Genomic DNA, 16,297 nt, shown 5'->3' with positions numbered 1-16,297 from the left:
TAAGGAACTTATCAAAGTTGAACTATTTTTTTTTTGAAGCAATTGGGGCTGAGTGGCTTGCTCGGGGTTGCATGGCCAGTTGTTGTTTCTGGGTGTGGTGCTGAGTGTCTGGGCCCAGATTTGATCTGGGTCGTCCCGGCACTAGGGCCGGTGCTCTTGCTCGCTGAGCCACCTGGCCAAAGTTGAACTATTAACATTCCTACATGGAAAAACAATAATTGTAACTTATGAAACTTTTCTCAGTAGTTGAAGGGATTAGAAATTATATATATATGTCTTTATATGAGGGTATGCGGGCATATGAATACATATGTGAATGTGTATATATGTTTACAGGTATACATAGATAGAGGGCATGGGACCAATTTAACAGGAAGGGATGATACTTCAAAGGTGAAATTAAGAGGTGAGAGGAATATAATGAGAGGAGATGGGGAGAGACAGAGTGGGGCAAACTATCTCATACAGAAGAGGCAAGTGAAAATGGTTACAATGGAGGGGAAGAATAGGAAGGCAAAAGGGGATGGGTCAACCTTATTCCTATTGAATCTGGCTTGAGGAGGGAGGGAAATACACACTAAATAGGGGATCTCACCCTCCAGGAGAATAGGGGGGGAAGGGGATGTGAGGGGGTATGATGGAAGGGAGGGCAGGTTGGGGGGGAGGGAGTTGGAAGCACCCACTTGTGAAAAGGGACAGGATCAAAGTAGAGAATAGAACAAGTGGGAGGTGGGATAGGAGGGAGGGAAATATAGTCAGTCTTTTACAATACATCTACTATGTTATTGGTTTGCATTAGCCGCACATGTACAACCTATACTGAACTGCTTGTCTCCCCAGTGGGGGTGGGTGGCAGGGGGGGAAGGGAATGAATCTGGAATTGAAAGTTTTAAAATCAAATATTCAAATATATATATATATGTGTGTGTGTATATATATACTATTATTAATACCATCTTACATGTTATTAAGAAAAAAAAAGATATACAGGCACTGAGGCATAGAGATCCACTGGAAAAGTTGAAACGGGTATGGGAGAAAATATGGGAGAGAGCAGATTGGAGGTGGAGGTGGGGATATCATGTGGGACTGCTGTTTTGGGGGGATGGGTGGGGGAAAAACGGGGAGAAAATTTGTAACTCAAAATCTGGCGGAAACGAATGATGTAAATCAGAAGTTAATAAAGCATTAAAAAAAAGATTTCAGAAAAAAAATGTATCTTAAGTTTACTTCAACAAAAAATCAAGTAAAAAAACTTGAGAAAATGTTTTTAAGGTTTTGATATGTTAATTTATTGTATTTTAATATTAAGTCACATATATAAAAGACGCTGCCTAGAAATACTCTGACTAACCTTCGTGCTGGTAGATTCACTCCAGCTGCTAACGTCGAAGTGCAAGTCAGAAGGCAAAGGACTCCCGCAGCATAAGCTCCCTCTAAGATCTTCCTTTCATCACTAGTGAGGCCACTGTGGTGATAAGCAACTCCAAAGGGAATGGTGCGCTTGAGAACAGGACACAGGCCGCCATTATGGACATTCTTCAAGTTTTTAAGGAAATCACATTTTTCTTTTTCCCTGTGTTTTAGATAGTCCCTACAAAAGAAATCTGTTAGAAATGTAAAACTTCGATTTCCCCAGGCCACCATCTCTTCTACCACACCTTAATCAGGGCCAGGGGGAACAGCTGGATCCAGCCATTCCCCCATAAAGTCCTACAATCTCAGTCTTCTGCTTTTTGGACTCAGCCCAGTGCCTGCAATACATGTTTATGGACTGACTGATGGACAAATGCAAACTGTTTTTCAGAAATCCAGCTCTGATCAAAGGCTTAGGGCTGAAAGGCATCTCAAAGTAATCCAACCCTCTCATTTCACAGATGAAAGGTCACATGATCTGGCCAAGGCCACACAGGGAGTGACAGGGATGGAATCTGTCTTCTTGTGATGATAGCAGTTTTTAGGTATTGTTAATGAAACAATTTTATCAAATCTTAAATCTTCCTGTGGTGGTACTTATGTGGCCACAAGAATGTTTTGCCTCGTGACCTGGCCATCTACTAGTCAGCAACCCTGCTGCACTTTTATCCTCTCCCCTCCCTGCTCCTGCCCAGTTCTGAAGCCATAATCAAATCAATAATTCTGATACTGCTACTGGAAAGGGTATGTTAATCCACTACCCTAAAGCTCCATTCACCATCATCCTATTGCCTTTACAAAAGAAAATTCCCTCCCTAGCCAACTTCTCAGTTGTCAGTATGTGTTGATTTCTATTAAAATGCAAGCTCTTTGAGGGTAGGGAACTGTTCTCCTTTTAAATTTTTATTCCCAGTATTTAGCACATAATAAATATGCTTGACAAAAGCTGCTTCATTCATTCCTAAATCAAGCATTCTCACCAAATAAAAATAATGATATAATCTGTGACAGAAATAACATGGGAAATATATAGGTTCAAGTATTAACATACTTATTCAAAAACTTGCAAATCATATCTGCTACATTTTCACAGTTTTTCTTAGTAGGGCAAAAAACCAAGCAGGAATAATTAGGAATAATTTCAGTCACCAAAGCAACCAAATGATCAGGATCCATCTTCTCAAGATTATCAGAATACTGCAAAACAATAACAAACAGCCTTAGTAATAATATCAGCATTGTCATGCTCTTTCGGCTTTTCCATTTGTGTTAACTGAAGACTAGTAAAACAGAAAACTGCCTATACAGCGTATAAATCCCTTAATTTCTCTTAAATTATACTCTACTCGGGGCGGCCAGGTAGCACAGTGAGTAAGAGCACCGGCCCCAGTGTCGGGATGACCTGGGGGATCAAATCTGGGCTCAGACACTTAGCATCCACCCAGAAACACCTGGTTGTGGCCATAAAACCTCGATCAAGTTACTTAACCCCAATTGCTTAAAAAAAAAAATTATACTCTACTCAACATAATTAAATTATTTTAACAACTATTTTTAAAAGCACTTTTTATGAGAAAAATAAAAAAAAACAGCCAATACTAATTTCAAAACAACTTCTTGAAAATTCTGAAATCCAATTCAGTTAATATCTATTTTAATATTCTTTAAAACCAGTAATAAGGGGCGGCCAGGTAGCACAGTGAGTAAGAGCACCAGCCCCAGAGTCGGGATGACCTGGGATCGAATCCAGGCTCAGACACTTAGCACCTACCCAGAAACACCTGGCTGTGTAACCTTGAGCAAGTTACTTAACCCCAATTGCTTAGGGGAGGCCAGGGGGCGCAGTGAGTAAGAGCATTGGCTCCAGAGTCAGGATGACCTGGGATCGAATCCAGGCTCAGATACTTAGCACTACATCCAGAAATAACTGGCTCTGTAACCTTGAGCAAGTTACTTAACCCCAATTGCTTAAAAAAAAAGTTTAAATAAAACACTGTCCCTACCCTCATGTGGAAAGAACATGAGTTTAAAAAAACAAACAAACCAGTAATAAGATGTAGTCATTAATACATTTCACACAGACATGGCATATTTATTTGTTTATATAAACATGTGCATTAAAGAATACATAATTTCACAATTTACTTTAAATATAATTATCCACTGTGAAATAAATCTCTGGAGATCAACATTACCTTGCATTTAAGGAGACGAGAAAAAGTATAGCCTTTCTCTGCTTTGGTATCAACTTCATAGATAGTATCATTTATTTTTAGATATTCTTTTAACTCTACCTGGAATTTTAAAAGTATAGACACTTAATAAGACATATAATCCTATATATGTATGTGTATACATACATATGTGTATATGTATAAAAATATGATCTCATATATGACTCATTGGTAAATGGCCATCATTTTATTCCCCACTAATTAATGCTATCACACTATCCACAGTGTATATGCCAAACCTCACTTCTCCTTAGGTCAAGTGCTGTCTTGGTTCCTCTTACTAATAAGGAGCTGGACCCCCGATCTTACTCTTTTCCCCTTATCTTCAACCTTTCCAAATTCACTGCTATCTATTTCCCCACTATTCACAAAAAAAGTTAATTTCTCTCCATCCTTAAAAAAAAAATCTTCATTCAACAAGCATTTCTTAATCACCTATGATATGTCATGTGCTATGCTAAGTCTGGGGAAACACAAAAAGGCAAAAAACACCATCCCTGTCCCCAAGGAGCTCATAGTCTAACAGGGAAGACAACATACAAATAACTATGTCCATGTAATATATATACCGTGTAAATATCAAGTTATCTGAGAGGGAAGGCACAAGCATTGGAGGGGACCAGTAAAGGCCTCTTACAAAAGCTGAGATATGAACTGAGATCTGAAGGAGGTCAGGGAAACCAAGAGGTGAAGACAAGAAGGAACAGTGCTCCAGTATGGAGAAAGAGGCAGTGAAAGGGAGAGTCCAGAGATGGAGTCTCATGTGGGAGAACCAGCAAGCAGGCTGGCATGGCTGGATTACAGTAAAGGTAGTGTATAGTCAAGTATAAGAAGCCTGAAAAGACCACAATGGGACTGGTTGTAAAGGGACTTAAATGCAGAATAAAGTATTTTACATTTTAGATAACAGGGAGTCACTGGAGATTGAGCAGAGCAGTGATGTGGTCAGATCTGATCATTAAGAAGATTACTCGAGGGGCAGCCAGGAAGCACAGCGAGTAAGAGCACCGGCTCCAGTGTTGGGATGACCTGGAGATCGAATCCCGGGCTCAGACACTTAGCACCCACCCAGAAACCTTGAGCAAGTTACTTAACCCTGATTGCTTTAAAAAAAAAAAAAAGATTACTCCAGCATCTTTGTCAGTTTTCCCCTCAAAATTTAGGATGATTTTGTTCTGTGTGCATGTGTATGTGTGTGTGCGCATGCATTTTTTTGTTTTATGTGTATGTGCTTTAGTATGCTATTTAGTGTTTGCTTATTTCCTTAAATTAATGTGGTTGTTTGGGGGCAAAGACTTTTATAAATACAGAGAAAATGTCTTCAGTAAACAATATGATCATTATGACCTATATGTGCTAAAAATGGCCAAATTTGATAATGTTCATGTTTATGCAAAAATAGTACATTGTAGGGAATGTAATCTCATTTATTTTGAACAAAAATCTTCTAAACCTGTTTAGGGAATGAAAATAGCTAGCTTCTTACCTTCAGGTACTAGTATTAGAGAAAGTTTTGAGAAAAGACCATAATACAAGCTGTCTCGAAGGTCTAAGTGCTGTTTTTAAGCTGCTAAAATATAAATTGGCAATAAAACTTTAGGGATACCCTGTATACGCACTAAGTGTTATTTCCAAATAAAAATAAATAAAATTTCAGCGTTATTTCTTCAGATGTGTTTAAGATGACTGTTTACAAGAGAATTAAATTCAAAATCATATGAAGTCTAAATTTGCTTTAGAAAATGCATTATAACTATCCAGGTTTATACTAGAATCAGAGTCAAAATACTGTATTCTTCACACATTGACAATTTCTATACATCTGCATTAGTTTTCTGTCATATGCCATTCAAAAAAAATTAAAAGGAAAAGCAGAGTAAAAATAAGTACATACATTTTAACTAAAAGGTTACTTCCCCTCCCCCCCCCAGTAAAGTACTTCATATAGGTACCTGAAAATAAGGATCTATAAGCTTTTTCTTTTCTACATATACATATCTGGTTTCCATAATTAGGGGTTTCACTAAAATTCACAAAAATATTGTGCAGTTTCTAAACATCATTAAAAGATACCAGCTGCAGATTCCTCAAAAGACATTCTGATCATACTTGCGAATGTTTATGGACACATTGATAAGTAAGGGTGATTTCACTGACAGGCAGATGGAACCTTTTGGGCACCTAGAATATTTCCACACAGGCAGTGCCCAATTCAGAAAAGGCCACCTCAAATGGTAGGGAGTTTCCTAGGATATTTTTAGTGATGACCATAAAAGAAAATTCTGACAGTCCCAGTGATGGCCTCTGATTTTCCCTTCATCATAGATTCTGTGACCCTTAAGCAACATCAGGGCTCAAGACTGAATTTATAATCCAATGGTGTTTGATTAGAAGTGAGAGCTGACATATAACAGTGTCTGAGTAAAGACCATAGGGGAGGGTTTCCTCACGGGACATTTCTCTGTTGCCTTCCTTTTCTCTTTATAGTATATCCTACTATACTACTAATACTCAACTCATAACATATACCAAATTCTAAATGAATATACTCTTGTTTAATAAAATGAAAACCTTAAACACATACTGGCCTAAATTTACTAGTATAATATTCTGCTTTCAGGAATTCTTGTAGTTCTTCAACATTATTTAATGTTGCACTCATACCAATGATTTGAGTTGTTTCTGGAAAAAAAAAGAGGAGAAAAATATTACTCAGTTCGTTTAGAACAAAATTGTCAAACTGGATTTAAAGAGCTATTCTATATTCTTGCTACCAAGTGGCTGATTCCTGAAGAAAGAAAAAAAAAATGTTGGAATGTTTCAGTCATCTAGATTGAGGTTTTAACATATTCCTTTTGATGAGAAACTTTGCATAATGTATTAATATTTCCTGCTCTTTTAAACAAAGTAGACTGAATACAATTTAACTTCTTGATAATGCAGGCCCGTCATTATAATCAGTTATTGCAACATACATTATTTATAGCTACAATGAATAAAATTAACAATACTTAACATTTATACAGAGAGCAAAGGCAGCGATGAACCCAAGCCCATGCCCAGTATGAACTGACATGACTATGACATGGAGTGCCCAGTGACAGGTGCCCTTTATCGTTTGGTGAGTGGAACACAGACGTTGTAGATGTCAAGGACATCTCCCCACAGGACTACACGGATGCCAAGAGCAGGGCAGTTGGGGATGAGTCTGCCTGGCACAGAGAGGGGCATCAGAAAGGTGGTATGTGGCGGCTTATCCTTTATTTATGCATTGCCCAGATAATGTTTATTTCTTAAATAATAATGGCTTACTTTACATAATATTTTCACATCTTTTACCTCATTTATCCTCACAAGCAATATATGTGGCAGACATCTACAATGTGAAATTTATAAACTGGAAAAGAGTAGTTATGTGATTTAAACATGGTCACACAGCTTTTTACTGGCAGGGCTGGAATTCTTGTATATGTATGTCTTGGTTTCCAATGCAATTCTCCATTCATTTAAATAATAATATCAATTCATAAAATACTTACTGCTGGTATAAAGAATTTTTGCTAGAGTAATTTCCAGTATAGCTCCTCGGCTTCCTTCACCAATCATGTGCAACTTTGAAGCAAAAAAAAAAAAAAGTGTTAAAAGTATTTCATTTAAAATAGGGTTTTATAGTATTTACATAACATTTTATGTATAACCCAAATTTAAAACTCTGGTATGTGCATTTATCAGTGGAAAATTAAGAACCTTTAAGGGACAACAAGACATTGGGATCTTTTCTCAGAATTTATTATTGTATTTCTTTTAAGTCTATGGCATCTTTTGAGTGAAATATTCATAGCAACACGTTTTGTGGTAACAAAGAATTAACAATAAGGTATGTGGCCACAGACTAGGGAATGACTGAACAAACTACAGTACATATACATAATGGAATGTCATTGTGTTATAAGAAGTGAGGAATCCAAAGAATTTAGAGCATGGGTGGAGAACCTGCTGCTTCAAGGTCACACGTACCCTAGGTCCTCAAGTACGGCTCTTTGCATCCAAACTTCACAGAAAAAATCCCTTTAATGAAAGGATTTGTTCTATAAAACTTGGACTCAGTCAAAAGGCCACATCCCAGGACCTAGAGGGTCACATGTGGCCTTGAGACCGCAGGTTCCCCACCCCTGATTTAGAGGAACATGACAAGACTTGTATGATCTGCCACAGTGAAGTAAGCAGAACTAGGAAAACAATCTACACAGTTAAAGAAATTATAGAACTTAAAAGAATAAAACAAAGTTTATCATCGAATAATGACTATTCTTGGCTCCAAAGAGAATGCAAGTAAAACACACCACTCTTCTCTGGTTGGAGGTGGGGTCTACAGGTGTGGAATATTGCATACATTGCCTGGTGTGGTCAATGTGTTAGTTGGTTTTGCTTAACTGCTGTTCTTTGTTACTATGGAAGATTCATTTATGGGAGAGGGGAAAGAAGCATAAGTAGAAATAGCTTTGATGTAAAAGAAAAAAAGGCATCAATAAGACTTTTTAAATAATCTAGATAATGCCCAGCAAATAACCAATACAAATCCAATATAGAAGGGATTTAAGAATTAAGAATAAGGGTATCTTTAAAATATAAGACATATTTGGTACTTTCTTCTGTTGTGGTCTGGAGAGATCTACATACAGCTTTGAGGAAATCATTTTTTTTTTAAGCAATTGGGGTTAAGTAGCTTGCTCAAGGTTACATGGCCAGTTATTTCTGGGTGTGGTGCTAAGTATCTGAGCCCGGATTTGATCCCCAGGTCATCCCAACACTGGGGCCGGTGCTCTTACTCGCTGAGCCACCTGGCCGCCCCAAGGAAATCATTTTTAAAATTACTAAAAATGCTTTAATAAACTAGGTATTAACAAACCTCATCTACAACAACTAGGCCCAAATCATTAATTCTTCCATCTTCAATTAATGAGTTAACCAGGCCATGTCCTTTTTCAATAGTAGCTATATACAAAGATTTTTTCCCTCTTCTTTTAATTGGAGGAAATCTCCCTTTACTTCCAGCATATTCTTCAACAACAAAACCCAGCTCTATTCCGAAACTTGACAAGCTTGAAATCTGTAACAATAGGTTTCAAAAGTTAATTAAGAAAACTAAATGCTCATATACAGTCTCACTAAGATACAAACCAAAAATGTATGGAAACTTAACCTGACGTAAGACAAGTAACATCACTAAAACAACCAATGTCTTTGTAAAATAAAGAGAAACTTTTAAGAAACCACTTGATTCACAATTGATAACCTCCAGAGACTAACTAGCATGGAGATGACCAGGACTTTCTTAGAGATCAATCAACAAGTATTTATTAAGCACCAAGAAGCAAGCACTACACTAAGACAATGTGCAGGATAGAAGGAAGGAGGGCTGGACCTCTAAAGTTTCTTCCAACTCTGAAGTTACAACCTCCCAGTGCCAGATGCCAATTTAACTGGGCTTCCCCCCTTCCCCTCCCCAGTTTTTGACAAAAGTCAAAGGTGTCCCCTTTAAGGGCCCAGTGGCCCTCATGCCTTCTGCTGAGGTGACTCATCTTCAGACTCAGCAAGACTCCCAATGATGAGTAAAGAATCGAACAGTGGAGAATAAAGACGCTCCCCCCCCAACTTCCTGTAGCCCTCCCACAGTCATTATTCTCCTCTACCTTCCCCTCTGTGACATTACGGGGGGAGGGAGCAGACAATCTTAATAGATTATCAGTCAGCAAAACATTTACACATAAAAAGGTGACGAAGCTTCCTATATTTTATTTATGGGAATAAATGTGAATAAACAAGAAGAAAAACGTTATCCCACCTTTTCTTGGACAATAGCTACATATGGTAGAATCATCAAAACATTCTTCTGCCTACAAAGCAATTCTTGAAGCATTAAAATTTCAGCTACTAGAGTTTTTCCACCACTGGTTGGCAGTGAATATATTAAATTCTTTCTCTGCTGCAGACACGTCAATGTTAAACAAGTGTGTTGCCAATCTGTGAAATTTTTAAAAAGGAGTTACTTTTCTCTTCTACATCTCAGTTCTATCATAAAGTAAGTTTCTTCTAAAATAGAGACCAACCCAAATCCAGTATGATAACTTTTCTATGTCAGTAAAAACAGTGTAAATTTTCATTAAAATGCTACACAACACAAGCACACTATTAAGTCAAATAATTGATTCATAATTTGATCTCAGGCTATTCTTGTCATTTGAAAACCATTTGTTAAGTACACACTATGTGTAAAGCTTCCACTCTCATCCAGAAATTAATGAAGGGAAGTCAAAACAGGCCTTAACGAGCTGGCAAAGCTTGGAGTTCAGACTGAATTGGGCCACTTTCTCTTCTCCCTCTACCTTATTCCACGTGGTCCTCCCATCAGTTCCAATGGATTCAATTACCACCTCATACCTTTTTATCCAGCCAGCCCCAATCTTTCTTCTGCCCTACAGTTTCCAAACTCTGCCTATTAGACATCTTAAAGTGGATGAACCACAGACATCTTACATTCAGTATGTGCAAAACTGAACTCATGAGCTTTCCTCCTCAAAAGTCCTGTCACTACCTAGTCATCACTGAACTGCTACTGGGCTCAGTCTCCTTATCTGTAAAATAAGAGGGTTGGACTACACCATCTCTGAAGTCTGTCTTTAAGTTCTAACAGTCTCAAACTTTTCATGAAAATAAACTCCATGGAACTCGCACTTGAAACATTTTTATAACATTTGGATTATACTTAGAAGCAGATTAGATGGATTTTGCAGGGAATATTCTATCACTGAAACATTTTATTAAGATGACCATTTTGTATCCAAGAAAAATCAGTCAAATTTATTCACATATGGCCTGATCTTAGACAGTCAACCTTTTTTTTAAACAAATTACACAAACTAAACATGACTTAGGTTTTTAAACAGGAAAAAAAGATAAAAATCAGTTCCCCAGAATTTTCAGTAATATAAAATGCTATGAAGTGGCAAAAGAAATGAAAGTAAAGGTTTAAAAATCCTGTAGCTTAATGAAAAATAGCATGTAAATATGTGCTGTAAACGAGCCCAGCCACTAAAGAGAATAATCTTCTTCAGGAAGCCTAATCTTGCAAGTGAGAAGGAATTTAAAAATTCATTTGCCAAAGAACTATTCACGTAGAGACCATCCTGTCATTCAGTGCACTCACAGAAACCAGATTCTAAAATTAAAGGATCTGTAAGTCTTTGACAATTGGTCCACAGATAGAGGAACAGGTCACAATTAAACAAGTGATAAAAGGGAATTAGGCAAGATTAAATAGATGATTTTCATCATCTACAATTAAAATTTTTGCACAAACAAATCTAGTATTTAATATCAAATTAGTTAATATATGTAAAGTGCTTTGCAAACCTTAAAAGTGTCACACAAATCCTAACTATTATTATTAGTACTTAAAATGAGAAGGGAAACTGACTAGTAAATGAGAAAAAAATTGTGTGACAACAAACTTCTATGACAAAGGTTACATATCTCCAAGATGTAAAAGGATTCAAATTTGTAAGACAAAGCACCATTCATTCCCAAGGAGATACATAGTAACAATAATTGTAACAATTTTTATGTAGCACTTTATGTATGTCAGGTCATTTGATCCATACAACATCATCCCAATGGTGGGAGGAAGATACTGTTACTATTTCCATTCTATAGAAGATGGAACCAAGGCACACAGTAGTTAAATGACTTGCCCAGGGTCATACATACAACATGTCTGAAGTAGGATTTAAACTTGGGTTTAAATAATACAAAGTCCAGCGTTTTAGGCACGGTGACACCTACCAAAGGATATAAACAAGGGGTTTCCAAAAGAAGCAATATCATCTTTCGATAACTAAAATATTCTAGATCATTACTAATGAGAGAAATGCAAAGCAAAGCAAATCTGCAGTTCTACCTCACACTCATCAAACTGACAAAGAAGACAAAAAACACTCCACTCGCCTGTTGCCCTAGAAGTGACAAACATAAAACTGTAGTGAAATATATACATTTTGGGGCATACGTGACCAATATGAGATCACAGCATTTTGCTGGGTGATGCATATTTATACTGAGGATTATATTCAGGTTTTGTTGCTATTCAATTGGGTGAGAAGGATACAGTATAAATGAATGTAAAATAAATTTGTTTAAAAATAAAATGGACCATTCCAAAGTTTTAAGAAAATAATTCACGGTCTTCCCTTTTGAAAAAATTTCAGCACATATTTTTGACAATGCAGAATACACAGCAATCATACGTGTGTATATTTATAAGCACAGCTAACATACTTTTTTTTTTTTTAAGCAATCGGGGTTAAGTAACTTGCTCAAGGTTACACGGCCAGTTATTTGTGGGTGTGGTGCTGAGTATCTAAGCCTTGATTTGACCGCCAGGTCATCCCAACACTGGAGCTGGTGCTCTTACTCGCTGAGCCACCTGGTCGCCCCTGCTAACATACTTCTACTGTAATTAAAACCACTACAAGGAAAAGGTCTTAGTAATATAGTTGTTACACAGGCCACATTAATCTTAAAAAAAAAAAAAAGATTTATAACATACTAACATCAGTAACTTAAAGGCAGAGGGGCAGGAGATCTAACTAGCAGCTAATGAGCTCCACCTGCATAACTCCCTCAGCCTGGCCCAAAAGGTAAATGACATGGTAACCCCTGACAACTGAGCTATGGAGAAGAGGGAGAGATAATGGATGGAGAGGGACCAAACCAGGGACCTCTGCTATAGAACTCCATGTTTATGAAACCTCCCCTAGCCATGTTCTTCTTCACTTTATAGTGTTAGAGAGTTTAGGAGATAAGACTCAAACAAATCAAATAGATAACAATACAAAACCATGAGTAATTAAATGCTAAATTCTATAGTACCTCTTATGAAGGATATAATAGTTCTAAAGAAAGGAAAAATCAATGTAGGCTGCCCAAAGAACCAACAAGGGATGGCAAATGGATATTATTTAATAAAAGTAAAGTGTGATTTAAGACAAAAATTTAAATACCACTAAAGGGAAATGGCATTATATTCTGAGTAGAGGGCTAGCCCTGGAGTCAGTAAGATCTGCCTTTGTCACATACTACTAGTGTAAATATGCCATATGATTTAACTTCTCAATGCCACCAAGAAGGTTCTAAGAATGGGATGAAAGATCAGCTTCTGATGTGCATTGGAGAATTGCCCTACAGTGTTTTCTACATAGACTAAGTCATAGATCTAGTTTTATTCCTCAAATGCCATTAAAAAAAAAAAAAAAACAGTGGAAGAGAAGGAAGGGGGAAGGGAAGGGCAACTAAGCAGTATTACTGACAACGGATAATGAATTATTTTGCTCGATTATGATTAGTCATAAACATTTTTCCATGTAATAGTAAGGGAATCTGAATATCTTCCCTGCCCCTTAATGGGCCTCACTTGGAGTCCAACAAGAGAAGCTTGCTTAGGGGAGGCTTGTTTTTCAAGAAGGCCCACCTTTTGTTACTCTGCAAGTAGGCAGTGGGTCACAAAGGTTGTGAAGTCCTCTGACCCTGGAGAAGGCTATATATACATATACCCTACGGTGAGTTTTGTTTTGGGGTTCACTTGTAGGAAGAGTTGTATGATTTGGACAGATGAGACTCTGGGCAGCTGTTGAGCCCCCAGATGTTGGTGCTTCTCTCTCTGGTAACTATGTATGTACATAATGGTAAGACAGCTGGAAGCCCTGTCTGTTGGTCTGTTGAACTGTGTTATTTTCTCTGTTTGTATTTTTTTGTCTGTTTGAATTTCTGTTTACATTTTCTGAAGTTCAGGGTGTTGATTTTTTCTCCTGGACTAAGTGAATGATAGTAAGATTGTTAACCCCTTTTGAGTTGCTTTCTTTCAGAAAAGCTGATCAAGGAACCTGAGCCATCTTGGGTATGCTAGAGTACTTGCTGTTATAATCTATCAAAGTTACTAGGAAAACAATGGGCTTACCATATAATTTTCTAATTCCCTTGTATTGCACAAACAAGTCTCTAACTTTGCTAGGTAATGAATAAAAAGGACCTAGGTCATCAGAAGAAGATTCCATTGTTTTCTTAGCAACATTAATCTCTTCAGATAGGATAGCTTCTTTTAGTTGTTCCCTCTTAGAAAACTTGGGTGTCTGGGCTTTGGCATTTCCAGTCATGGCACTTTTCAAACGATCTTTAAGGCTTCTTCTCCTGTTCATATCAGATTCAGTGCTCTGAGGAGACAAATTTTTCTTTTCCTGGGGCTGTTCCACAGGTATTTCATTCAAAGTCTGGTGTGAAGGTAGGGGGTAACTTTCTTTAATAGAAGAATTATTCAAATCACTGATAGAGTCCTTTGATTTCTCAAAATATAAAGCCTGTGAGCATGGAATGTCATACAAAAGGTCGTCTCCAGGTTCAATGGTCACATTTTCTTGCAAATGCAAAGTCTTTGGGGAATAGCAGTAATCCTCAGTTTCAATGTCAGTCAAATTACCGTCAGTGGCAATAATATTAAATTCACTGGTCTCTGTGCTTTTTGAACAAAGCTCTTCAAAAGCAGGTTTTGTGGTTATTGTCCCATACTCAGGAGACTGCATACATTTTTGTTCTAAATCATCTACTTGAGCTAAAAAAGAGTTTTCAGCAAAACTATCATAACCACTAAACATGTCCTCTTCACTGCCATCATACTGAAAAGAAAACACAAAGGTATTTATTAATGTTAAAGCAACATTTATTCATAATGTGTAGGCCTGAAAAAGTGACAAACATAAAAATAAAAGTGTTTTACGGAAAAAATTATTTCAGCAATATAAATTATCCTGATCAGAAATATGATGCTATCTCTCTCACAAAAGTTCAATATGTAAAGTGCAACTGATTCATTTGGAAAGTTATGAAATATATTGAAAATTTCCTGAATACTCCTGACAGAAGATAAAGGTAGGTAATAGACTAAACTGTCACAGAAACCCGACTAATTAGTTTTGTGGAGCTGTTAGTTTTTGTTTAAGTAGATAACATTACACTAATGCAAAAGAAAACACATTAAAAAATAAACCAAAAGTAGTAATAAGAACAGCAAAGGCTTATTAACTTAAAACAGAAAACCAACAAGATTTAATTTGTATAAATATCAAAAAAATTACTTAGCTAACAGAGAAAGACAAGAGGAAAATAAAAGGAAGAACACCACAAGTTTGTTAATGTTTTAGACCTAAATAGTTAGCTACCGATTTATTTTCCAGAGAGTTAAATAGAACCCTAATCCCCAATCAGAGCAACTAGATGGTTCAGTCCATAGAGCACTGGGTCAGAAAGACCCGAGTTCAAATCCAAATTCAGAAGCTTTCTAGTTGTCTAACCTTGGGGAAATTACCTAATTTCTATTTGCCTTAAGCTACTAGAGAAGGAAATGGCAAACCACTCCATTATCTCCGTCAAGAAAATCTTGTCACAAAGATTCAGACAACAACCACCTCTAATTGGATTTAAAAGCATACAGGCAATAAACATTTATTAAATACCTACTCCGTGGCTTATTAAACACTGGGGATAAAAAGCAGTCCCTGTTCCCAAGAAACTCATGATCTAATTGGGGAGAAAACATGCAAACGACCATTGACAATTCTATTTCTTAGAATTAAGAGAAAAGAAAGGCTTCCTGTCAAAGGTGAGATTTTAGCTGGGACTTTCCGGAATCCAGGAAGCAGAGGTGAGGAACAATCAAATTCATTCCAGGCATGAGGGATAACAGCCAGTGAAAACGACTGGATGTGGGAGATGGAGGGTTTTGTTTGAGGAAGAGAGACCAGTGTTACTGGATAGAAAAGTAGGGTGGAGAGACTGCAGGAGCAAATTATGGACGGTTTTGAATGCCAAACAGAATTTTATCTCTTATCCTGGAGGTAATCATGGATCTGCAGTTTGGAGAGTAGCTGGGGTGACATGGTTAGACCTGGGCTGGAGGAATTGAAGCCGGACCGGGGAAATGAATTTTTCAGGGCGCTGCGGGCCTGCCCGGTGGGGTGTGGGGGAGATGTTACATCGGAGCACTCAGGGGTCCTGGCAAAGGACCCGATGGGACCGAGGAGCCTGTGCTTGCACCTCACAGGCAGGAAGCACGAGCCCGGGCTACAGGATGACTCCGGTGAAGGGCAGTCTGCCAAAGGGTCAAGATGGGGAAGGGGAGAGGCTGCATCTAGTGCAGGGGGCCCGGGAGAGAAGCGCACGGCACAGGGGGGCCCTACCTCGGGGGGCCTCGGGCTCCCGCTCCGCCGCCGCCGCCGCTTCCCCTCGGTCCCCTCCGGATCTTTGCCCGGCTCTAGCGGGCTAACGGCGGCCGTCTCCCGCAAGCCGCGGCGGCTCCTCTTGCGGGCGGATACCCTCCTGCGAATGCCGGGGCCTGGGTCCTCCATGGCCCGAGGACTTCAGAACCCGGCGAGGCTCAGGTACAATGCGCGGGAAGCAAAGAGCGTGACTCCGGCCCTGATCTCAGCAGGGTGCACACCCGGCTCCCGGCGCGGAGGACGCGCATGCTCGGAAACCAACTCCGGCAGAAGGAAAAAAACCTTCTGCACGAGTGCAGCGAGGCCTGATGACGTCATCAGCTC

The 16,297-nt window shown here is 38.3% G+C and overlaps 1 protein-coding gene across 3 annotated transcripts in view; it reads right to left on the bottom strand.

Annotated features, from left to right (window-relative positions):
* Positions 1-16,242, bottom strand: part of HELQ (helicase, POLQ like) — a 51,571-nt gene extending 35,329 nt beyond the window's left edge. For 2 of the 3 annotated variants that reach the window (XM_069093134.1, XM_069093141.1), the window contains exons 1-9: positions 15,935-16,241; positions 13,663-14,374; positions 9,496-9,674; positions 8,560-8,760; positions 7,190-7,262; positions 6,235-6,332; positions 3,612-3,710; positions 2,468-2,613; positions 1,355-1,594 (exon numbers count right to left, since the gene is read on the bottom strand). In XM_069093134.1, the coding sequence (XP_068949235.1) occupies positions 1,355-1,594; positions 2,468-2,613; positions 3,612-3,710; positions 6,235-6,332; positions 7,190-7,262; positions 8,560-8,760; positions 9,496-9,674; positions 13,663-14,374; positions 15,935-16,102 (1,916 nt within the window). In that variant the 5' untranslated portion in view covers positions 16,103-16,241. Of the gene's footprint in view, positions 1-1,354; positions 1,595-2,467; positions 2,614-3,611; positions 3,711-6,234; positions 6,333-7,189; positions 7,263-8,559; positions 8,761-9,495; positions 9,675-13,662; positions 14,375-15,934 lie in introns of all 3 variants that reach the window. The other variant, XM_069093149.1, reaches the window with a different exon arrangement.
* Between the last annotated feature and the right edge of the window lie 55 nt (positions 16,243-16,297).

The sequence above is a fragment of the Petaurus breviceps genome, unplaced genomic scaffold (genome assembly GCF_028583685.1).
Source record: "Petaurus breviceps papuanus isolate PSGF00001 unplaced genomic scaffold, PetGlider_PUasm1.0 126, whole genome shotgun sequence".
NCBI lineage: Eukaryota > Metazoa > Chordata > Mammalia > Diprotodontia > Petauridae > Petaurus > Petaurus breviceps.
This window is presented reverse-complemented; position numbering and strand designations above follow the sequence as displayed.